This window comes from Salmo salar, chromosome 10 (assembly GCF_965601325.2).
Source record: "Salmo salar chromosome 10, fSalSal1, whole genome shotgun sequence".
In the NCBI taxonomy this organism is placed as follows: domain Eukaryota; kingdom Metazoa; phylum Chordata; class Actinopteri; order Salmoniformes; family Salmonidae; genus Salmo; species Salmo salar.
Window position 1 is genome coordinate 40,169,261 of NC_138300.1, and position 25,907 is coordinate 40,195,167.

Sequence of the window (25,907 nt, forward strand, 5' to 3'; positions counted from 1 at the left end):
TCTTTAGCCTCCTGAGGTTGAAGAGGCGCTGTTGCACCTTCTTCGCCACACTGTCTGTGTGGGTGGACCATTTCAGATTGTCAGGGATGTGTACGCAGAGGAACTTGAAGCTTTTCACCTTCAACCATTTCAGTGGCCTTGTGTTTTGTGTGGCTACCCTGAGATTGAAAGGTTGGGGGATCGATTCCCAGCAAAGTCATTCCAAAGACTGTAAAAATGGTACCCGGTGCGTCTCTACTTGGCACTCAGCATTAAGGAAATAGATTGGGGCTAAGGCCCTGCGATAGACTCGCATCCGGTCCAATGATTTATGTATACACACTAGATTTTGGCACCCCCCCATTGTAAAAAATATTTTGGAAGCTATACAATTAATTTATGAATGTCTACATTTGTTTTTGACATGTTTATTCTATTACAGACACCTTCATGCATCTTGTTTATATTATTATATTATGTGAGCTAAACAAACATAAAAAAATGTACACATTTTCATTAAAGTATAATTTTTTAAAGTTCTGTTACTGTCCCCACAACAACAACAAAATACTTAATTTAAATGTTTCAAAGACAAGATTTAATGTAACTGCTTCTTCTGAGGAGTGTCAATATGGCCAACCGGGGCTTCAAAGCCTCTCATTGGCCAATACACAGCATCAGCAATCCAGGGTTTATACACATCATTGGTCCGGTCCAGTGGGGGGACTTGTACATCAAGCTGCCTCATGCTACAGAAACAGGAGATAGGCTCATGATCCTGTGAGCCGGAAGTCAAGGCTTGTGCAAGGCTACTTACTTTACTACATTTCTCCAGACCCTACTATCAGCTGTTTAAACCCCCCCGCCGAAAGAAAAAAAAAGTAGGGTGGTGACCACTTTGTTAGTTGAATCTCAGAATCATAACAATGTTGAAGGGAACTAAGGTCGCACACAATGATACTGTCCAAACAGACAAGTAACTTAGACATTTTCCTTTATTTGGTTTTATAGTGGATTAAATCAAGTGCTGATGGAACTAGCTACTAGCTAGCTGGCTAAATCTGGCACATTTACAGAAATGTTGATGTTAAATGTCCCTGTCAAATAAATGTTGTAAATTATGTTAAATCCCCTCTACACGTTTTAACTATTATTCTACTGAGGAGAGGAGAACCTCCCAAGGAAGAGGATGCTTTTGGTCTTATTGTGCCTGATGAAGAAGAGGAAGGGGTGGTCAGCCATGAAGTGTTCCTCTCGGAACATACAGAACGCTATCATCCCAGCAGTGGCGGCTGCAGCCTCCGTCCCCTCCTCATTCACCTCCACAAAAGCCTTATGGGCCACCGTAGACAGGAAGAGCCCCCCCTTCCCATTCATCCCAGACAGGTCGGCCATGCCCCCGACGAACACATCCTTCATGCCCATCTGGACCAGGGGATCATTCAGCTCGTAGTCCTCCTCCAGTTTGAACTTGGGCAGATGAACTATGATGTCTGTGCCCGTGTCCATGTTGGACCTGGTGGTCCACTCATCCAGTTTCTCCATGGTCAGCTCGCTCTCCAGCTAAATGGTACACAGAGTTAAAACACAGTCAGTATATAGAATAAGTAGCATGTAGCAGTATATAGTAGCAGTATATAGAATAAGTAGCATAGAAATATAGTCAAGATGTTGACAAGGTTATAAATAATTATTTTTAATTGAAATAATAATTGTGTTCTTCAAACTTTGCTTTCATCAAAGAATCCAACAGTCCATACATCAGATGATAAATGATACTGTAGTCATGTTTTCAGCAGCCTACCCGGGCCTGACCCAAGTATACCACCTAGTGGCAAATGATGCGCAACAAATGCTGACTTGCATTGGTTTTGGGCCACAAATTCTAAAACGTTAGCATTTGGATACAAAACCAAAGCATGGATTGCTGTCATACCTTGTTCATCGGCTGCTTACAGGGTAAGCAAACCAATGTCTTGTAGTGTAGGGAACGGAGGGACAGGGAAGCGAACCCTGGTTGCTAGTGTGAAAGGCAAACACCCCACGCATCAATCAACTATGCAGTTATAGGAGGCTGTGTACAGTATACCTTCACTAGAGGATTAGATCCGTCAGTGGCCTCCTCAGGCAGCAGGACAAACATACTGAGCTCCTCGTCCACATAGGGAAGCTCCACGATCTGGAGGTTATAGTCTGGGACGTAGTTAAAGGGGAACTTCTTTATCTGGTGCATCATCTGAACTGGCTTGCTCTCACTCTGAAAAAAATCACAGATTATTATAGACAAGGAGAATGAGTTAATCTGAACCATATAACTCCCAATAGGCCTATACAGTATAACTTGAAAGTTTGTTTGGTCTATTGGATGACGCATAAATGTGTCAAACTTATGCCTGTACCACTGCTAAAAAGAAGGCCCAAGTGAAGCGAGCCATTGAACCCTTTTTGGTTTTAAATAGCACCATATCTTCTAGCAGTTTAGTATATAATCCTATTATATAGTAAATCATTATATTATAATTCCATTATTTCATTACTGAGCATAAATAACTATCTAAATATTACTGCCAATATCCACCTGGTTTAGTTTGAAGGTCATCTCTTTGGTATCTTTCTGGTCAAATCTGTTCAGCCAGTTTCCTTTGAAGTAGATGGCATTGACTAGAGCCAGCCTTGTCATACCACTGACTGTCCCCTGCTTCAGCAGATCTTTGATTTTATCTGTAAAAGCACACACACACACACACACACACAAAAACAGCTCTGAAGCCAGAGGTCCTATCTGGCTTTAATGCTGTCGGTAGGCATAGACAGATTTATTCATCACATGTTCAGTTCCATGTTAGCCGAGCCTGGTTATAGATGTGATGGTTGCTATTTTTTAATCTAATGTGTGTGTTAAGTGTATGTTGTTGTATTTTTGTTGTTGTCCCCCCCCCCCCCAGTGTATTGCACTACACATTTCCCAACTGGGATAATACATGTGATTGGTTAACTGATTGATATAGTAAATGATGATACTTTCTGTCTGCTGCTCCACCCAGCTGTTGATCTGTCCTCTGGTCTCCTCTGCTGCTCTGAGGAAGTCCACTGCCTTCATGTCTGCACGGTAGAACTTCTGGGTGGATTCTAAGAACTCCTACATCAGAGTGAAACAGTTCAATAAAAGTAAAGAGAAGTACAGTACAACTTCTGGGTGGATTCTCAGACAGCAGACAGTAATAGCACAGTCCGTCTCAATAAAACCATTTTCACACAGGACTAGTATTACTAGAGAACGTTGGGTATGTCATTATTACCCCTGTATGCCTGTAAATGTATTATGATTGTATAGATTAGTAGATGTCTGGGTGGATTCTAAGAACTCCTATGGCAGAGTGAAACAGTTCCATAAGATTAACTAGCCTCATGTATGCAGATGTAAATTAAGCATTAAAACCTGAGGAGGGGTATATGGCCAATATATCACGGCTAAGGGCTGTTCTTATGCACAACACAACGCTAAGTGTCTGGATACCTCCCTTGGCCGTGGTATTTTGGCCATATACCACAAACCCCAGAGATTTTTTTTAATTTTTATTTCACCTTTATTTAACCAGGTAGGCAAGTTGAGAACAAGTTCTCATTTACAATTGCGACCTGGCCAAGATAAAGCAAAGCAGTTCGACAACATACAAAAACACAGAGTTACACATGGAGTAAAACAACATACAATCAATGATGCAGTAGAAAAAAAATAAGACTATATACAATGTGAGCAAATGATGTGAGATAAGGGAGGTAAAGGCAAAAAAATGCCATGGTGGCAAAGTAAATAAAGTATAGCAAGAAAAACACTGGAATGGTAGATTTGTAGTTTGAAGAAAGTTCAGAGATAAAATATAAATAATATGGTGCAAAGGAGCAAAATAAATAAAATAAATAAATACAGTAGGGGAAGAGGTAGTAGTTTGGGCTAAATTATAGATGGGCTATGTACAGGTGCAGTGATCTGTGAGCTGCTCTGACAGCTGGTGCTTAAAGCTAGTGAGGGAGATAAGTGTTTCCAGTTTCAGAGATTTTTGTAGTTCGTTCCAGTCATTGGCAGCAGAGAACTGGAAGGAGAGACGACCAAAGGAGGAGTTGGCTTTAGGGGTGACCAGAGAGATATACCTGCTGGAGCGCGTGCTACAGGTGGGTGCTGCTATGGTGACCAGTGAGCGGAGATAAGGGGGGACTTTACCTAGCAGGGTCTTGTAGATGACCTGGAGCCAATGTGTTTGGCGACGATTATGAAGTGAAGGCCAGCCAACGAGAGCATACAGGTCGCAGTGGTGGGTAGTATATGGGGCTTTGGTGACAAAATGGATGGCACTGTGATAGACTGCATCCAGCTTGTTGAGTAGGGTATTGGAAGCTATTTTGTAAATGACATCGCCGAAGTCGAGGAATGGTAGGATGGTCAGTTTTACGAGGGTATGTTTGGCAGCATGAGTGAAGGATGCTTTGTTGCGAAATAGGAAGCCAATTCGAGATTTCACTTTGGATTGGAGATGATTGATGTGAGTCTGGAAGGAGAGTTTACAGTCTAACCAGACACCTAGGTATTTGTAGTTGTCCACAAATTCTAAGTTAGAACCGTCCAGAGAAGTGATGCTGGACAGGCGGGCAGGTGCAGGCAGCGATCGGTTGAAGAGCATGCATTTAGTTTTACTTGTGTTTAGGAGCAGTTGGAGACCACGGAAGGAGAGTTGAATGGCATTGACGCTCGTCTGGAGGGTTGTTAACACAGTGTCCAAAGAAGGGCCAGAAGTGTACAGAATGGTGTCGTCTGCGTAGAGGTGGATCAGAGATTCACCAGCAGCAAGAGCGACATCATTTATGTATACAGAGAAAAGAGTTGGCCCAAGAATTTAACCCTGTGGTACCCCCATAGAGACTGCCAGAGGTCCAGACAGTAGGCCCTCCGATTTGACACACTGAACTCTGTCAGAGAAGTAGTTGGTGAACCAGGCGACGCAATCGTTTGAGAAACCAAGGCTACTGAGTCTGCCGATGAGGATGTGGTGATTAACAGAGTCAAAAGCTTTGGCCAGGTCAATGAATACGGCAGCACAGTATTGTTTCTTATCGATGGCGGTTACGATGTCGTTTAGGACCTTGAGCATGGCTGAGGTGCACCCATGACCAGCTCTGAAACCAGATTGCATAGCGGAGAGGGTGCGGTGGGATTCGAAATGGTCGGTAATCTGTTTGTTGACTTGGCTTTCGAAGACCTTAGAAAGGCAGGGTAGGATGGATATAGGTCTGTAGCAATTTGGGTCAAGAGTGTCACCTCCTTTGAAGAGGGGGATGACAGCAGCTGCTTTCCAATCTATGGGAATCTCAGACGACACGAAAGAGAGGTTGAACAGGCTAGTAATAGGGGTTGCAATAATTTCGGCAGATAATTTTAGAAAGAAAGGGTCCAGATTGTCAAGCCCAGCTGATTTGTAGGGGTCCAGATTTTGCAGCTCTTTCAGAACATCAGCTGAATGGATTTGGGAGAAGGAGAAATGGGGGAGGCTTGGGCGAGTAGCTGTGGGGGGTGCAGTGCTGTTGAATGCAGTAGGGGTAGTTAGGTGGAAAGCATGGCCAGCCGTAGAAAAATGCTTATTGAAATTCTCAATTATAGTGGGCTTATCGGTGGTGACAGAGTTTCCTATCCTCAGTGCAGTGGGCAGTTGGGAGGAGGTGTTCTTATTCTCCATGGACTTTACAATGTCCCAGAACTTTTTAGAGTTGGAGTTGCACGAAGCGAATTTCTGTTTGAAAAAGCTAGCCTTGGCGTTTCTAACTGCCTGTGTGTATTGGTTTCTAACTTCCCTAAAAAGTTGCATATCGCGGGGGCAGTTCGATGCTAATGCAGAACGCCACAGGATATTTTTGTGTTGGTTAAGGGCAGTCAGGTCTGGGGAGAACCAAGGGCTATATCTGTTCCTGGTTCTACATTTCTTGAAAGGGGCATGCTTATTTAAGATGGAGAGGAAGGCATTTAAAAAAAATAACCAGGCATCCTCTACTGACGGGATGAGGTCAATATCCTTCCAGGATACCAGGGTCAGGTCGATTAGAAAGGCTTGCTCGTTGAAATGTTTCAGGGAGCGTTTGACAGTGATGAGTGGAGGTCGTTTGACCGCTGACCCATTACGGGTGCAGGCAATGAGGCAGTGATCGCTGAGATCTTGGTTGAAAACAGCAGAGGTGTATTTAGAGGGCACGTTGGTTAGGATGATATCTATGAGGGTGCCAGTGTTTGCGGCTTTGGGGTTGTACCTGGTGGGTTCATTAATAATTTGTGTGAGATTGAGGGCATCAAGCTTGGATTGTAGAGATGCCTTATTGCTATTATAAATGGTTACCAACATAATTAGAGCAGTAAAAATAAATGTTTTGTCATACATGTGGTATACGGTCTAAAATACCACAGCTGTCAGACAATCAGAAAACAGGGCTCGAACCATCCAGTTTATAATCAATAGTAAAATGTATTAATTGATTGATAATATAATAGCAATTGTCTGATTTGGAGGTATTTTGTCCAATGCTATACCGAAGCAAAATGAAAGAGGACACATGTAAAGGGACTGTTACTTGCATGAAAAGTATAGTTTATAGTGAAACTCACGGTCAGGAAGTTGCAGGTCTTCTCTCCATACAGACGGTTGGCCAGTTTCAGGATGTAAGTTGCAGAGGGAGAGTTGATATCTGCATTGAGTGTCTGGAACTCTGTGTGAATGTCTTTGGTGAAGTTGAATGACAGAGCCTGGGGGGAAATTCAGAAAGATGATTATAATGATGATGACATTGATGATAATTGTGATGATAATGAATAAAGCTTGGACTGTGTACATAAAAGGTAAGTAAGAGTGCAGAGTACCTTTCAGATACAAACAGACAGTCATGATGCCATGTACGCTACTGTGGATTTACAGCTTTGCTTGGATTCTGACTGACTGAGGGTGTGCCTCCCAAATGGCACCCTATTTCCTACATTGTGCACTTCTTTTGACAAGGGGCAGTTTCCCAAAAGCCTCTTAAGGCTAAGTTCATTGTTAGAATGGTTATAATGATGAACTTAGCCTTAAGATGCTTTTGGGAAACCGGGCCCAGAGCCCTATGGTCAAAAGTAGTGCACTACATAAGGAATAGGGTGTGATTTGGGGTGCAGAAAAGGGAGTAACCTGTGGGTTTATAGCCCTCTCCATGGTTACTATGTTGCTGTGTGTTCCCAGAGGTATATACTGCTGTGCTACAGTCTAAAGTACAAGCTGAGCAGCTCTAATCAGTTTGTCTTCTACATATAGACACACACCCTGTCACGTTATCAGATGTCTGAAGAATAGGCCTAACGAGTACAACGCTTCATGTTACCTACTATAAGGGTGTGTGTGTATATATATATATATATATATATATATATATATATATATATATAAAAGTCTGTTTTTCTCTGTGTATTACCTTTGCCATCTGAGAGGCTGTGTCTCTTTTAGCCCCCAGGTAGACCATGGCCAGAGCTGAGCTGATACTGAATGGGGAGATGAAGATATTCCCTGTGTTGGTCTGACCCAGAGTGCGGTACAGCTCCAAGGCAAAGGCTGTGTTAGAGCTGCTGAGAGACGCCATGGCTGATGACTGGTCTGTCTGGAGAACGGATGAAAGCAATGTTTGACATATGCAGTGGTGTAAAGTACTTAGGTAAAAATACTTTAAAATACCCCAAAAAACTACGTAAGAAGTATTTATATTTTTGACTACTTTTACATTCCTTAAGAAAATAGGGTACTTTTTGCTCCACACATTTTCCTTGACACCCAAAAGTACTCGTTACATTTTGAATGCTTAGCAGGACAGGAAAATAATCCAATTCACACACTTATCAACAGAACATCCCTGGTCATCCCTACTGCCTCTGTTCTGGCGGACACACTTAACACATGATTCGTTTGAAAATGATGTCTGAATGTTGGAGTGTGCCCATGGCCATCAGTAAATAAATAAAAAAGAAGTAAATGGTGTCATTAGGTTTGCTTGATATAAGGAATAAAACATTATTTATACTTAACATTTTGATACTTAGGTATATTTTAGCAATTACATTTACATTTGATACTTAAGTATATTTTAAACCAAATACTTTTAGACATTTACTCAAGTAGTATTTTACTGGGTTACTTTAACTTGAGTCATTTTCTATTAAGATATCTTTACTTTTACTCAAGTATCACAGTTGGGAACTTTTTCCACCACTGGACATATGCAGACTAGTCGGACACTGATTTGAATGTGACAATAAGATTTTTTGCGGCATCTTTAGTGACCTAAATATTGAGGTGTCTGTCATCACATCTCATACAGGAAATAAAAGTTTTGCTCCTAATCATATTCTCTTTAGTTTGCGCTGTTTAACCTACTCAATGACATTGGCAATAGTGAAATGGCTATGGTAGAATGTAATCATCAATTTTAATTTGGCACTCTTTAATCGCATATCAATTGCTATTGAAAATATACAATCGGCAGGCAAAATATCCATAAATAGCCTACATTATTCTAGTCGGGGGCAATCAGGAAGCAGAGGATAACGTAACTAAAAATATATTCATCAGCTGAAAGCAAAACTTCAGCCTTCAAATCACACAATTTGTGTTGTTTTTTGGGATTAGAAAAAAGTATATACACCAACCCTTCTGCTTCTCTCTGTGTGAAAAGTTCGAAAATGCGCAGTTCAAGTGAAAGATAAACAAAACAGAAGTAAAGACCGCAACGACGCCTTCCTCCTGAGATAACTACAAAAAAGCGCTGTAAATATGCCGCATAATCCCAAATCATTTAGCGCGTCTTTTATTTATCATACTCACTGCTCTACTTGTGCAATAAAACCGGGTGGGGACTTGGCCTTCAGCCCACTCCCCCCATGGGTTCTCGAGGTGGGGACTGGACAGGCTTGTCCTGAATTACATGATAACTTTGCGGAAGTCAGTTCGCCTATTGATAAAGTCAGTTAGCGACAAATGACATGTATTTCTCACCAGGCTACTACTTACTACCTGCTGGACGTGTGTTCCTCTGGAGTATCAACCCTACAGAGATATAGGCCAAAGATGATGGATAAATGAAGAGGTCCCACTTTTCTTCTTCTTCTTCTTCTTCTTCTTTGGGATTTTGTTGGCGGATCTGTCTAATTTAAGGTGCATACACCGCCACCTACTGTACTGGAGTGTGAGGCCATTCATGGCCTACCTACATTAAATTCTTTGTGAAATGGTACAATAAAATTGGAGAAAAGGTTAAATAAAATAAATAAAAACTGGTCTAGAATCATCCTTTACATCCTCAGACCGAGGTGGTCCTCACTGCAGGAACTTCATCCTCACTCTCGTCAGGTTCCAACTCTGAGCTACTGGAACACGTATCCCTCTTTGCAGTTGACGCCAACCTTCCTTTCCACACTGCTACACTGCACCTGCCACCACATCTAATTCATCTTTACTCTCATCCCTCTCCATTTCTTCAAGTTCTTCCAAAAGTTATGTGAAACCCCTCGTTCCATATTTCCTCAACCATTTTTGCTGTTCTCCTTTTTGTCTTATCCATTATCTTCTCGTTCACCAGATCTTTTAGAACACCCGTGTAATCCCCCACTCCATTTTTATTCATAATATGCTCCACTTTCTTCCTTATTTCCTTTTCTCCAATCGCTCCCGTTCTCCAAACATTTCTCCCTGTGCAATCTCTCCAACGCCCACCTCTTGTCTTGAGCACGCGCAGGCACAAAAGGTTACTGTTCACTGCATGATATTTGTGGAATCAGATGTCCCACTCAGACCGTAAAATGGATAGGTTCCAGTCCGAGTGGCTCTGCCATTGGCACCAATCAATGATGTATATGGATCTATCTATAAATAATGGGGCCAATGTGTGACATTGGGATCAACATTTCAGAATGGTTTGAAACAAAAATGAAAAGGATTTTCATACATTTCTAGATGTACTTAGAGGAATAAAAGTGAATATATGCAAATTGGCCCATAACTCCACCTATACAACATAGGCCTTGGACTAGACATCTTCATGCAGGGTTCATAAAGACATTGGCATGTCAAATTCAAGTACTTTCAGGGACTTATTCAAGCACTTCATTGTACTTTTCAAGGATGTCAATGTTATAGAATTGTATAATTTCTATAATTGTACATAGGGCATAGTATAGAACCCCCCCCCCAAAAAAGCATGCAATAAGTGTCCAAAAAGTAGGCCATCACCACTAAGAATAATGAGCGGTAGTGCGTAAAAATAATCTGTCCTCGGTTGCATCACTCACTACCGAGTTCCAAACTGCCTCTGGAAGCAGCGTCAGCACAACAACTGTTAGGCGGGAGCTTCTTTAAATGGGTTTCCATGGCCGAGCAGAGGCACACAAGCCTAAGATCACCATGCGCAATGCCAAACGTTGGCTGGAGGGGTGTAAATCTCATCGTCATTGGACTCCGGAGCAGTGGAATTGCGTTTCTCTGGAGTAATGAGTCACACTTCACCATCTAGCAGTCAGACGGACGAACATGGGTTTGGCGGATGCCAGGAGAACGCTACCTGCCCGAATGCATAGTGCCAACTGTAAGGTTTGGGGGAAGAGGAATAATGCAGGAGGAGGAATAATGACATTTAGACAATTCTGTGCTTCCAACTTTGTGGCAACAGTTTGGGGAAGGCCCTTTCCTGTTTCAGCATGACAATGCCCCTGTGCACAAAGCAAGCTCCATACAGAAATGGTTTGTCGAGATCAGTGTCAAAGAACTTGACTGGCCTGCATCAGGTGAAAAGTCTTCCCAGAAGAGTGGATGCTGTTATAGCAGCAAAGGGGGGACCAACTCCACATTAATGCCCATGGTTTTGGAATGAGATGTTCCACTAGCAGGTGTCCACATACTTTTGGTTATGTAGTGTACGGTAGCCTACACATCATACATATGTAGCATACACAGCATATCAAACAAGCAAAACAGAGACAGGCAGTCAATATTGATTTAAGGTAATTTTTTCATCATCATTGTAAACATTGGCTAAACGGGGCAGCCTGCTGACTTTATGGCAGCATAACTATAAAGATTACATCATCACACAGAACCCTAATTGTTTTGCCTCAATGCAATGTGTAGACTGAGTCTTGCTTGTGTTACGGCAATATTCATTACAACAAACAGAGAAGGTTGGAGCCTTCATATATATTTTTGGAACGTTCGTTCAAATCGCAGCTGTTCAGAAATATGAGGCAGAGACATAGGCTACATCATCATATCGATCAAATTGGTTGAGGGTTCAGAAGAAGGTGAGTAAAAAGAGAAATGTGAATGTGTGTGTAAAATAACACATGCACAGAACATGATTCAGATACTTAGATTAGAGTAAGAAGTTTCCAGAAGTGTGGGACGGGGCCAAATGCCGTATTTGAAGCCTCAGACCTTTTCAAATAGTGGGGGAGTGCCAAGATGGAGGCGCGATGGCTTGAAAACACAGCGCCCCTTGTCTGTCATCCAGTGTATACATAAATCATTGGCACCAATGCATTAGCCAACAAGCTCTCACATTCTCACTTCAGATTTAGACTTTCATCCATGTTTCTCAAACGTCAAATTTCAAAATACCTTCGAAGGTGTTCCAAACGTCAAATTTCTAAGTGTTAGGTTACTTCTCTTTACCCTTCCTTCCAAGGTTAAGTTTAGGTTGTAACTCCAAATTCTTAAGATTAGGCATCAACTCTGAATGGTTGAGGTAATCTAAAATAACTTTCTATCGCTGGATTAGAACATGCAACCTTTGTAACCAGAGGCAGATGCTTACACCCAAAAACCATCCCTGCCCACAATACCTTAACAAAGCCAAAGCCTACTTGAAGGTAACAGCGCTCACTGTCGCCCGGTTTCCATGTCATCTCCCAACATCCTGAGACGTGGATGAACATAAAATACTGACTTGTATCACGGATGACCTGCCTTGCATTAGCATCTGGGTCTGGTCTGCTTAGTTAATTGAACCAGAAATAAGGAGTGAGTGACATGTGTTGTTTCCTCTTCAGTCTCTGATACAGATTATCCAAACAGGAGCCTCTTTCCTGAATATGGCCCAGGGAATACTTGACACCCAGGTTGAGTTTTTAAAGGGACATTCCAAAATGTTCAACCTTATATTCATTATCTCAAGGACCACCTCAACATCAGCATATGTGAAATGGTGGGCTTCTACGTTTTGTAGTCTTGACTTTTTAATCATTAACACATACACAACTTCATAGCAGTCAGAACAGACAGACGCCATGGCCAGCCACACCTTGAAAGAACCCACCATTACTGTACAGCCAGGTGACTTTTGTCCCTTCTAGTACATTCCTGTCTCCTTGTACACCCACACATAAGCGGCATGTGAGTTTCTGTCTCTGTCCTGTTTCGGTCTCCACCCTTTTCTTTCTTACCAGTCACTCCAAAGGAGGTAACCGATGGCAACCAATGGAGAACAAACATGGCTGATTCTCTCTATCAATGCCTCGCCCCACCCTCCCTTTCCACCCTCCTCTATTTCCTTCCCTCTCTCCCGCCTCTCCCTCAGCTGAGGTCACTCTTGCTCTCCCACAGTACTGGAGCTTTCCAATAGTCTCACTGTAGATCCAAAGGAAAATATACCAAAACGGTTTTAGACTGTCAGCCCTCTTCAGGAATTAGGACTCAGCACAGACACGCAGTAGAGAAGGGGGAGAGGAGGGTAAAGTTTGGAGGGAGGTGGAGAGAGAGAGAAAGAGAGAGAGAGAGATAGAGAAGGGGAGGAGAGGAGAGAGAGGGAGGGAGGTAGAGAGAGAGAGAGAGAGAGAGAGAGAGGAAGAGAGAGAGAGAGAGACGAGTGAGAGACAAGGGAGGCCAGGCCAAAGGCGGCCAAACAAAATCAATCATAACCCATGAACATGTCAGTTGTGGTTTGCTAGCGTGTGGAGTGATCAAGCTGGAATGAAGATGTTCCAAACCTGTCAGTAATTTCTGATATATTCCACATTCCATCTTCTTACTGTGACTATTAAACACATACCACACACAGTATAGAGAGACAGATGTGTTTAACTTGAAAATGTATCTCTTTCCTTGATATTTGTGACGACAACCCCCTATAGTGTCATTTCAAGATGTGTATCCACGGACATGTCCACTAGAGGGAGTCCTGTACAGAGTGTGATATGTATTGGTACACCTTGTTGGACATGATGCATGAATGAGCCTCTCTGTCAGTCTACTGGGTCAAGATGGCCTGGTTCGTCCTTTATACCTTTCAAAGACGATGGTCAGAATATTGTACATGATCCCCTTACCCTTTATCAGTTAGAGGGGCAGGAGGTGCGTTCCTCTTAGAATTTGTGCAGACAGCGTACATTAACAAAACCCTCTGACTAAAGCACAGCATATCCACATTACCGGTGCGCGGATCAACTGTTTGTTCATCCGCACCCTGCCCGCAATTGCTAATAACCCATCTGCAACCGTCCGACTACACTGTGATAAAGTGAAAATATGACGCCTACGCCCAACCCCAACCAGCAAATAAAATGCGCTATAGGCCACAGACTGCAGAATTATTTTTTGACAGGGGGTTCAGGATTTTTAGTTGTTGCCTGATTTAGATATGTTTCTGCTTATAATTTCCAACATTTTGGTAGGTTATTTGTTAGTCATCTTGTCTAGAATTAGATACACGTAGCTTCTCTTTTGTTATTATATGTTGCCCTAGAAGACTAAATAAACCCTTGCTCAACAGAATAATGTAATAGATCGATAGAATGAATAATTCAATCTAGTTGACAGTCAAGTTCTCTCTGTCATCTTTCGTGGAGCAAAGATGTTTAGGAACTGGGGAGAAAATACAATAAAGCAACAAAAAAACGGGAAAGAGTTTCTGTGCAAAATGTCCAAATGACCTTTGACCGGTTGTAAGGAAAAATAAAGCTGTGAAAACGACCCAATGTGTTTGAAATACTACCAGCTTTTATTATACTTATATGATGAAGACAGCACCTTTACAGATGGTATCTAACTGAGCATTTAATTCTCTCAAGATGCAGAAATAAAGAAAACATATTTCTCCACTCCTGTTCCCAAGTCCAAATTTTGCCTACATTTGGTGTTTAATTTTACTGAAATAAATTATTAATTCTGCAGGAGTTATTATTAAGGCTATATCCCTATTTGCACGGGACTAGTATTACTAGAGAACGTTGGCTATGTATTTATTACCCCAGAATGTCCGTTATTCCAGAGGCGCAATCTTTTTTTAAGATACATTTTGCGGTTTTCAATTAATTCGCAAAGTCGATACATGTAGGCCCTATACATATAGTCTATGCGCAGCACTTCATTCAATTTATCGAATCAGTTATTGTTTTCTTGCTCAAACTGCGAGCAACACCTGTCAAACTCAGACATTTGGAAGACTTTGGAGTAAAGTTGGCAAACTACCCTATGAGTAAAAGCAAGATAAGTGCTACAGACATCACATAGCTCGGGCAGGGTCCTTTGAAAAGAACAGCAGCTACACTACCACTGCAAAAATGGCAGTCAAAAGTTAAAAACTTTGAATTAATTTTGGGGATGTTATATTGGGAGGAATAATACTCACAATGGGGGATAAAATCAACTTCCGATAGGTGTATGTTGATAGCCTGATTCCAGATCTGTTTGTGATGTCTGAACGCATGACAACGAGTGACAAGGAGATGACATGACAGACAGATCTGGGATCAGTCTAGTATGGTGGTGAGGAAACTACTGAAGATTCATCAGGATATAAACACGATCCCATGTCCATTCACAAAGTGTCTGACGTTTTGAAACAGTCCTCATTGTTATTATGGCTTATGCATGACCCTGCTGAGATGCATACAATTCAGGCCTATCATAAGGTCATGTGGACAGCACCTGGGATTCTTCCTTGTTTTAGTTATTTAACTCCCAACGTCCTCTAACAGGGGACGTTTAGGGACACCCTGATCTGTGTCTCACACATGCTTATAAGCTCCCATCACAAATGACTAAACAAATAAAGGCCTACAGATGACTCTATCCCCTAAAGCCTGGCAATCAGGCTGCTGTAGAGTTGACACAATGCTGTGACACACCACGAGACATAGGTTGCGTCTCAAATGGCACCCTCTTCCGTACATAGGGTATTACTTATGACCAGGGGCCCTAGGACTCTGGTCAAAACTAGTGCACTATGTAGGGAAGAGGGTGCCATTTGAGATGCACACAGCGAGGGAATAATAGACTAAATCAGGTAGTAGGCTAGATAGTGGAAGAAAACACACCTACTACGTCAAACAACCAACAAAACGTTTCCTTGAAAGAGAATAAACAAGTACATGATGATCAGTTTGTTCCAGAATAACAGTGAAAGAGTTAAGATAAAGCCAACAGCCAGCTTACCTGTTCTGAAAATCAGTCTGTAAGGACAGGCTAGCCATCTATATTAGACCACAGGTAGGTTATTACAGCCTCAATCTTAACCTCTCTGGTTTAAGTTATCTGCACCAAGTGTGTGTGTGTTTGCGTTTGTGTCTGCGTACGCGCTTATTTGTGTGTTACTGAATAGTGCTTGAGGGGAATAGTTCAGGATGGGTCACTGGACACTACAGCTCACCGAATGTTTATGGAATTAATCTCCCTTTAATGGTCTGTAGAAGTGAATGTCCTCTTTACAAGAAACTGAAACAGGTGCTGCATGTTTGATACAACTGTTGAAGTCTCTCTGGTGACAGGAGTGATGTGTGTCCCAAATTGCACCCTTTTCCCTATGCAATGCACTACTTTTCACCAGTTATAAAGGAAATAGGGTGCCATCGGGTCCTGGTCAAAATTAGTGCACTATATAGAGAATAGGGTGCCATTTGGGACGTAGCCAGAGACAGGTGCCTGTGGTGCCCGAGACCTCATCCTGCAGTGGCAAAGTGACCGCCGTGTATTTCTGTCACCTAGTGCGCCACTGCCGTGGAGTGTCACTCAGATTTCTGTGCCCGTGCGTCAAAACGTTTAGTCTGACCTCAGTCAACGGATTCAGTGGAAACGATACACACTCTTTTACCACAGAATCACACAGGCTACATTTGAAGTTCATATCGGATGATGTCAGTGCAGACTAGTAGGCCTTTCCTAACCAAGAGTGGTGATATCAACCATTAGCATCAAATGCTGTGGCAAATCAACACCTCACTTAAAGTGGCACGCCAGTCTCCTTTTCACCTCAATTAACACCTGACTTAACAAAGGCACATCTCAATAGGTGGTCCAGGTATGTCATGACATAGCACCAGTGGGGGGTGGGCCTTTCCTCTGATGTTCCTCAAGCAAGGGGGAGGCCGATGACATCATGACTTCCCAACTCACTGAATGCCCTACTCCTTGAAGTTTGCAATATTTTTCTACCCTTTAAAGTGTGTAATTTACTAGATTTAGAGAAAGGGGATACCTAGTTGTACAACTGAATGCATTCAACTGAAATGTGTCTTCCATATTTAACCCCTCTTAATCAGAGAGGTGCGGTGGTCTGCTTTAATCGACATCATCAGCACCCAGGGAGCAGTTGTTGGGGGTGAACTGGCCAGAACTCAAGGCCAGAACAGCAGATTTCCCACCTTGCCAGCTTGAGGATTTAAACCAGCGACCTTTCGATTACTGGCCGAACACACTTAACCGCTAAGCTACCTGCCGCCCTGGGATATCACTTCAACAGGAAAAGTTCAAAAATCACAGGAGGACGTCTTTAAAGATGCCCTATCAAACTTTTGTATAATTTCAGCCAGTAGTTTTGAAAGTGGTGCTCACCAGCCAAAAGTGGTCCCTGTTTTTTGTGTACTACGTCATCAAATTGTGTACTACATCATCCATTTCGTATGATATGGTACAAATCAAATTTGTACTATATGTTACGAATTTGTTGTTCTTACGCTCGTGGAGTGCATCTTTAACCACAGACAGACGGTATCAAAACACGTCTTGTTTCACAACACAGATGATATCAAATCCCTGCATTTTGGTATTTGTGGAAGATATAAACCCTAGTCCATGCATGCATGCACAAAACATTGCCCATGATGGTCAGACAGCTTTCATGCTCAGACTCAGGTCAGTGTATCCAACACACACGCACACACACTGCATCTTAGTGCTAGAGGCGTCACTACAGAGCCTGGTTCGATTCCAGGCTGTATCACAACCGGTCGTGATTGGGAGTCCCATAGGGCGGCGCACAATTGGCCCAGCGTCATCCAGGTTAGGGTTTGGCCGTTGTAGGCCGTCATTGTAAATAAGAATTTGTTCTTAACTGACTTGCCTAGTTAAATAAAGGTTATATAAAATACAAAATAAAACACACACACAGAGCTGTGACCTTCTGATTGATCCCACGGGAATCTGTCCTACTGCTTCTGATGGAGATTCCAGGCAAGATTAAGTACAACCACTAGCATACTGTGTCAGGTTATACTGTCTTTCATCTGTCAACACACAGACAAACACACACACACACACACACATTAATGTTCAAATTCAGTGATTTATATAGTGCAGCAATGCAGACAGTTAACACGCCATCTCAGGTTCCACATGCATCCAGAATACCATACAGTTAATATGGAGATCTATAAATTGCTTGAACTAACTGTATGCTACACAGCCCCAGCCAGACCTGCCCCTTGATGGGCTCAGTGGCGCCTGCTGCCTCCTGTCTTGACTTATAAACTGAATTACTGTGGCCTAGGGTTGTTCAGCGGTCTAAGCTGCTGTCACGCTTGTCGTCGTAGAGAGAAAGGGACCAATGCGCAGCGGGTTTCGTGCTCAACATATTTATTTATAAAATAATGCAAACACCACGGAAGAAAACAATAAACAAACTAGCGACATGAACCAGTGACAGCAGGCTCAACAAAAAGCAGTGCTCTCAAACAACTACCCACGAAAACAAAGACAAACACACCCTACTATATAGGACTCCCAATCAAAGGCAACTCAACACACCTGCCTTCAATTGAGAGTCCAAACCCAATCAACTAGACATAGAAACACAGACATAGACCAGTGACAAACCCCATAATACATACATCAACTACCCTCTGCCACATCCTGACCAAACTACAATAACCAAATATACTCTATACTGGTCAGGACGTGACAGCTGCTGTCTCTGAAACACACACTGCTGCAGCGTGGGTTTGATTCTGGCCTCCTACTATTTCTCTATCTATCCTATCCAATAAACAAAAAATACAAGGAGTGGGACTGCTCTATGCCTTTAAAAAAAAAAGAAATGCTCTCTCAGAACTGGGCAACAAGGTTATAAGACTCTCTCCAATGAGTGTTCTCTAATGACCTGTATCATTTAAAGTACTGTAGAGAAATGAAACACAACTGACATTGTAGCCCTTGATGTAACAGCTGTCTTCAGGAATGGACCAAAATGTGGCGGAGTTAGTGTTCAACATGATTTAATTAAACGAACACTTTACAACTACACAAAACAAGAAAACTGACAGCCAACACAGTCCTGTCAGGTGCAACCACTGTGACAAGAACAATTACCCACGAAACACAAAGGAAACGTAGGCAACTTATGTGTGACTCCCAATCAGCCACAACCCTCTACAGCTGTGCCTGATTGGAAGTCACACGGCCAAAATCAACGAAACAATCAAAAACACACACTCGCTTCTGCCACGTCCTGACCCAACTACACCCTCTACTGGTCAGGACGTGACTCTTGAGACTAAACTTCTAAAGAATTTAGAAGACATAAAAATACAAGATATCGCATTCAGTAGAAACATAGGACTTATCATTCAGTAGAAACATAAGACTTGTCATTCAGTAGAAATATAAGACTTATCATTCAGTAGAAACACAAGACTTGTCATTTAGTAAAAACACAAGACTTGTCATTCAGTAGAAATATAAGACTTGTCATGAATATCATACTGTAGATGTATCATTCAGGACAAATCCAAGCAGTGTAGCATATTTTAAGCATGACACCTTACAGGACTACTATACACAGAGCCTCATGACCAGTAATACTACAGGATGCCACTATAACGGGCACTAATTAACATTGGGCTATCTTTAGTCCGACCACAAAGGCAAACATTTATCTCAGTGCCAAACGCAGGGGCCTGGAGAACAGCACTGCTAAACACTGTTGGGTTGGAACAGACAACAGATCTGTCTGTCAGAGAGAGACAGAGTTGATAAAGGCTAGTGTTACGAAAACAGTGAGAGATAGAGAGTGATAGAGGACATGAAGAGGGAGGGGAGCGCAGAGAGAAAGAAAGAGACAGAGAAAGAGGTGTGTGAGAGAGAGTAGAGATAATTAGAAAGAGAGACAGGTGTGTGCATGTGTGAAAATGAGAGCTACAGAGAAGGAGGAGATATAGAGGTGAAGGGAGAATATATAGATTAACAGACATGAGGGGTTAGAGCAGTGAGTGCCAGTGACCCTTGGGGGTTAGAGGTTGTCCAGCTGGACCATAAAAGTACTAAATATACTGAGGCTAGGTGGAGGGGGCCTTCCCACTCATAGCTTTATGGGCAACCATTAACCTTATGGGAATCCTTATGGCCAACTATCCAGCACCCATTACACATAAACCACAACCTATAGAGAAGCAATAACTGGGTAAAATCAATGGGAAAGCCAAGCCAGAATAAAAAGCCACTACAGTTCAAAAGTTTGGGGTCACTTAGACATTTTCTAGTTTTTGAAAGAAAAGCTATTTTTTTGTCCATTAAAATAACATCAAATTGATCAGAAATACAGTGTAGACATCATTAATGCTGTAAATGACTGTTGTAGCTGGAAACGGCACATTTTTTTATGGAATATCTTCATAGGCGTACAGAGGTCCATTAGCAGCACCCATCACTCCTGTGTTCCAATGGCACATTGTGTTAGCTAATCCAAGTTTATAATTTTAAAAGGCTAATTGATCATTAGAAAACACTTTTGCAATTATGTCACAGCTGAAAACAGTTGTTTAAAGAAGCAATAAAACTGGCCTTCATTAGACTAGTTGAGTATCTGGAGCATCAGCATTTGTGGGTTTGATTACAGGCTCAAAATGGGCAGAAACTCGTCAGTCTATTCTTGTTCTGAGAAATGAAGGCTATTCCATGCAGGGAAATTGCCAAGGAACTGAAGATCCGGTACAACGCTGTGTACTACTCCTTTCACAGAACAGCGTAAAATGGCTCTAACCAGAATAGAAAGAGGAGTGGGAGGCCCCGGTGCACAACTGAGCAAGAGGACAAGTACATTAGAGTGTCTAGTTTGAGAAACAGACGCCTCACAAGTCCTCAACTGGCAGCTTCATTAAATAGTACACCAGTCTCAATGTCAACAGTGAAGAGGTGACTCCAGGATGCTCGCATTCTAGGCAGACAAATTATGAGTGACATTGTCAAATCAAATTTATATAGCCCTTCTTACATCAGCTGATATCTCAAAGTGCTGTACAGAAACCCAGCCTAAAACCCCAAACAGCAAGCAATGCAGGTGTAGAAGCACGATGGCTAGGAAAAACTCCCTAGAAAGGCCAAAATCTAGAAAGAAACCTAGAGAGGAACCAGGCTATGAGGGTTGGTCAGTCCTCTTCTGGCTGTGCTGGGTGGAGATTATAACAGAACATGGCCAAGATGTTCAAATGTTCATAAATGACCAGTGGGGTCAAATAATAATAATCACAGTGGTTGTCGAGGGTGCAACAGGTCAGCACCTCAGGAGTAGATGTCTGTTGGCTTTTCATAGCCGATCATTGAGAGTATCTCTACCGCTCCTGCTGCCTCTAGAGAGTTGAAAACAGCAGGTCTGCGGCAGATAGCACGTCTGGTGAACAGGTCAGGGTTCCATAGCCGCAGGCAGAACAGTTGAAACTGGAGCAGCAGCACGGCCAGGTGGACTGGGGACAGCAAGGAGTCATCATGCCAGGTAGTCCTGTGGCATGGTCCTAGGGCTCAGGTCCTCCAAGAGAGAGAAAGAAAGAGAGAATTAGAGAGAGCATCCTTAAATTCACACAGGACACCAGATAAAACAGGAGAAATACTCTAGATAACAGACTGACCCTAGCCCCTAGACACAAACTACTGCAGCATAAATACTGGCGGCTGAGACAGGAGGGGTCAGGAGACACTGTGGCCCCATCTGATGATACCCCCGGAGAGGGCCAAAAAGGCAGGATATAATCCCACCCAATTTGCCAAAGCACAGCCCCCACACCACCAGAGGGATATCTTCAATCACCAACTTACCATCCTGAGACAAAGCCGAGTATAGCCAACAAAGATCTCCCCCACGGCACAATCCAAGGGGGGCGCCAACCCAGACAGGAAGACCACGTCAGTGACTCAACCCACTCAAGTGACACACCCCTCCTTGGGACGGCATGGAAGAGCACCAGTAAGCCAGTGACTCAGCCCCTGTAATAGGGTTAGAGGCAGAGAATCCCAGTGGAGAGAGGGGGACCGGCCAGGCAGAGACAGCAAGGGCGGTTCGTTGCTTCAGTGCCTTTCCGTTCACCTTCACACTCCTGGGCCAGACTACACTCAATCATAGGACCTACTGAAGAGATTAGTCTTCAGTAAAGACTTAAAGGTTGAGACTGAGTCTGCGTCTCTCACATGGGTATGCAGACGATTCCATAAAAATGGAGCTATATAGGAGAAAGCCCTGCCTCCAGCTGTTTGCTTAGAAATTCTAGGGACAATTAGGAGGCCTGCATCTTGTGACCGTAGCGTACGTGTAGGAGCAAGCCCATGTAATGCTTTGTAGGTTAGCAGTAAAACCTTGAAATCAACTCTTGCCTTAACAGGAAGCCAGTGTAGGGAGGCTAGTACTGGAGTAATATGATCAATATTTTGGGTTCTAGTCAGGATTCTAGCAGCCGTATTTAGCACTAACTGAAGCTTATTTAGTGCTTTATCCGGGTAGCCAAAAAGTATGGCATTGCAGTAGTCTAACCTAGAAGTGACAAAAGCATGGATGAATTATTCTGCCTCATTTTGACAGAAAATTAGATTTTTGCAATGTTACGTAGATGGAAAAAAGCTGTCCTTGAAACAGTATTGATATGTTCGTCAAAAGAGAGATCAGGGTCCAGAGTAACGCCGAGATCCTTCACAGTTTTATTTGAGACGACTGTACAACCATCAAGATTAATTGTCAGATTCAACAGAAGATCTCTTTGTTTCTTGGGACCTAGAACAAGCATCTCTGTTTTGTCCAAATTTAAAAGTTTGCAGACATCCTCTTCCTTATGTCTAAAATACAGGCTTCCAGCGAGGGCAATTTTGGGGCTTCACCATGTTTCATCGAAATGTACAGCTGTGTGTCATCCGCATAGCAGTGAAAGTTTACATTATGTTTTCGAATGACATCCCCAAGTGGTAAAATATATAGTGAAAAAAATAGTGGTCCTAAAACGGAACCTTGAGGAACACCGAAATTTACAGTTGATTTGTCAGAGGACAAACCATCCACAGAGACAAACTGATATCTTTCCAACAGATAAGATCTAAACCAGGCCAGAACTTGTCCGTGTAGACCAACTTGGGTTTCCAATCTCTCCAAAAGAATGTGGTGATCGATGGTATCAAAAGCAGCACTAAGGTCTAGGAGCACGAGGACGGATGCAGAGCCTCGGTCTGACGCCATTAAAAGGTCATTTACCACCTTCACAAGTGCAGTCTCAAACAAGCGACTGTGGTTACAATAAAGAATGTAGCCCATCATGCAAATGTTTCCTATTAGCAGGACAATAGACTTTTTATAGCCTGGCTACTGTTGTGAAAATCCCTCAACTTGCAATGTATTCGATACTTAAGTACTTTAAAGTGTTACATTTCTAACTCAAAGCAACATTTCTTCAACATATTTATGCTTTCGTTAATGTTCTTGATCTTCTTCCTTTTGTTCTGTAGCAATTTTGATGCAATTGCTCAAGGGCCGTGGTTGATTCGTCTGTGAAGATGTTATTGAATGTCTCGCCAGCTTTGATCCATGCCTGGGCCTGCAGAACGCAAAGTTCTTTGTCAGACGAATCATTGGGTCGAAACTACAGAATACTACAAAACAAGCAAACACACATGGTTAATGTTCTGAGAATTAAAAAGAAACAATATATAAAACATTTCTTACCGAGCCTTTCCATAAGTCCACTCAAGTTTCTTCAATGGTCTTCTGACTGTGATTAGAGCGATGTTGATGTTGTGCAGTGATGCCAGCAGATTCCAGACTGCATTTGTGTCACGGTGCTGATAAGAGACGGTCCAAGGCGCAGCGTTTGTTGAGTTCCACATATTTATTTCAAGTGAAACTTCTTCAACCAAAACAACACACCGTGACTACATGGTGTAACAAGAACCACCACCAACAAACAATATCCCACAAAGCAGGTGGGAACAGGGAACCCTTAAGTATGATCCCCAATTAGAGACAACGAACATCAGCTGCCTCTAACTGGGAACCATACTAAGAGCACCAACATAGAAATGGATAAATTAGAGCACCCCCTAGTCACGCCCTGACGTACAACACCATAGAGAACCAAGTGCTCTCTATGGTCAGGGCGTGACAATTTGCCGATCGCCCATCATCTTCAACCATCAGTGAGTCGATGGCTTGAACTGTCATTGACTCACTAACGCGTTGAAAAGGGCGAGGAACGAGATGGAGTCACAATCCATGCCAGGCACACCTGTGAGCTCTGGAACTCCACCTCCGACAGGCAGAGTCAACATAAAGTACAGTACGTGGCGGGTTCGTCAGGTTTTCGGTTCACCCTGACATTTCCATTCCTCTTCTGACAAAATTGACCAACTGCTCACCAGGCACAGCAAGGGCCGCCCGGACCGTTATGCTGTTCTGTTATTCCAAGGATGTGTAACCGAAAAAAGATACCATCAGTGGACACAGAATACATAGCCTTCCCACTGTGGCCATCTATTTCAGCACCGTTTGGCGCTGCTCTGAGACAAGCATGGAGAAATTAAAATGTTCAAATATTCCATGATATTATTAAGATATGTGTTGACTGAATATAAGCAAGTGATGTCTGCTAAATAATCAAGTTAGGTTTCTCCAGAAATAAATAATTCTAAATAACAAAGTCTATTTACAAATTAGTGAGAATGTCTCACCCCATGTTCAAGAATTGCCTTTTTACTCATTCACTCTAGGTTAAATGAAAACAAAATCTCCAAAATATCATTACTTTTTAAACAAAGCGATTATTAATAATACATTTAGAATTATATAAAAAACCCTTAGATATTCTCAGAGATCCTAACGTAAAATGCCCCTTAGATATTAATATAGAGTCCTCCAATCCTCTAAATGTAATTATTGGCGGAGAGTATATTTTTAGATATACTGTTAAAAATGGTGTTGGTCTAATTTATTTAAAGAGCATATTGAAGTTAGAAGCAAAAGCCTACAACTATTTTAGCGCCGTTTCGCGCTGCTCTTGTAATGAATACTCAGGGAGAAAAAGGTGTAGATTCAGGCGTGGAGCACGGCAGGTGTTTATTTTGCCTTCGCAGAAGGCAGGAATCGTGGTCACAGGCAGGCAATGGCCATACACCGGTAGGCAAACAGGCAGGTCAATCAAAACTAAGACTGAGGGATACAACTGGTTCTCACAAATGAGCTAGGAAAAGAGCATATTGAACAACACCTCACAAAGGCACAAACAGAATGAACTGAACTAAATAAGGAGCTGATGAGACCAGGTGAGTAACTAACACAGGTGAAATCAACGAACAAAAATGAAAGACAGGGCTATGTTCAAGAACACAAAGAAACAGGGCTACGTTCAAGAACACAATGAAACAGAACACAAGGTTGACTAAGAAAATAAATACAGAACCTTACAGCTCTGAGGCAAGCATTGGGACTGGTCTGGATAAATCAATGAGATTTTATTTTCACTTAATCTCCATTTGGGTATTGGTTAGACAAGAATTAGAAAATTATGGTGCAGAAATGTTATGCTCTTAGCGTAACCTTTATTTAACTAGGCAAGTCAGTTAAGAACATATTCTTATTTACAAGAACAGCCTACTCCTTCCTCCCGTTGTACAGCGCCATATTTTCCATTCCCACCCTAATGGAAACCCTGATGATTTCGTTTTTCATTTTTCTCTGAATAGAAACACCATAATATTAATCAAATTAATTAAGCCACATTTCTTAAAATCAATCCCATATACTATGTTATTACAAAAAAGGTTTTACATTCTCTGGTAATGCCAATACGGAGACTATCAAATGCTTCTCAAAGATGCCCTCTGGTGGTCAAACTAACAATAACTTGCATTAACAGAAAAAAATGGCTGACAAATAGATAACGTGCCACAGAATGCTGCAGCTGCCCGCAAGGTATGCCGCAGTATGACGCAACTTTAAAGGAGGAAGCACTGTGTGTGTTTTGATAATTGCGTTGTTTGCTCTATAACCTGTTAGTTCATATGCCTTGCAGCCGTGATATATAGGCCTAAGGCCGAGACAATAAGAAGACACAGTGGCAGAATAATTCAATCGCACCTTCGTTTCATTACAAAACCGGAGAACATCTGTCTGGTGAAGTCCACAAAGCATATTGCTTGCAACAAACAGACCTACTACAGCATGATCAAGCAAGTTAATGTTTCTGAGATTTGCGGACTACTAAACAACTATTGATTTAGAACCACAGAGAGTTACTGCAAGAAAACAGGAGCTGCCTCCACTATTCCAGCACCATATCAACTTCAACATTTCAACTTCATAAAATCATCTATGTTTGTCTAATACAGTGACAACTAAAAGATAGCGAAAACGATTTAGTCCAATCAATG

General features: G+C 42.3%; 1 protein-coding gene across 5 annotated transcripts; it reads right to left on the reverse strand.

Moving 5' to 3' along the window:
- Positions 1–391: 391 nt before the first annotated feature.
- Positions 392–9,188, reverse strand: ileu (Leukocyte elastase inhibitor). 5 transcript variants are annotated; one of them, NM_001252355.1, is given in 7 exon segments: positions 392–1,542; positions 2,069–2,236; positions 2,558–2,700; positions 3,001–3,118; positions 6,626–6,763; positions 7,462–7,644; positions 9,051–9,136. In NM_001252355.1, coding segments are annotated over 6 exon segments (1,140 nt in total). In that variant the 5' UTR covers positions 7,627–7,644; positions 9,051–9,136; the 3' UTR covers positions 392–1,134.
- Between the last annotated feature and the right edge of the window lie 16,719 nt (positions 9,189–25,907).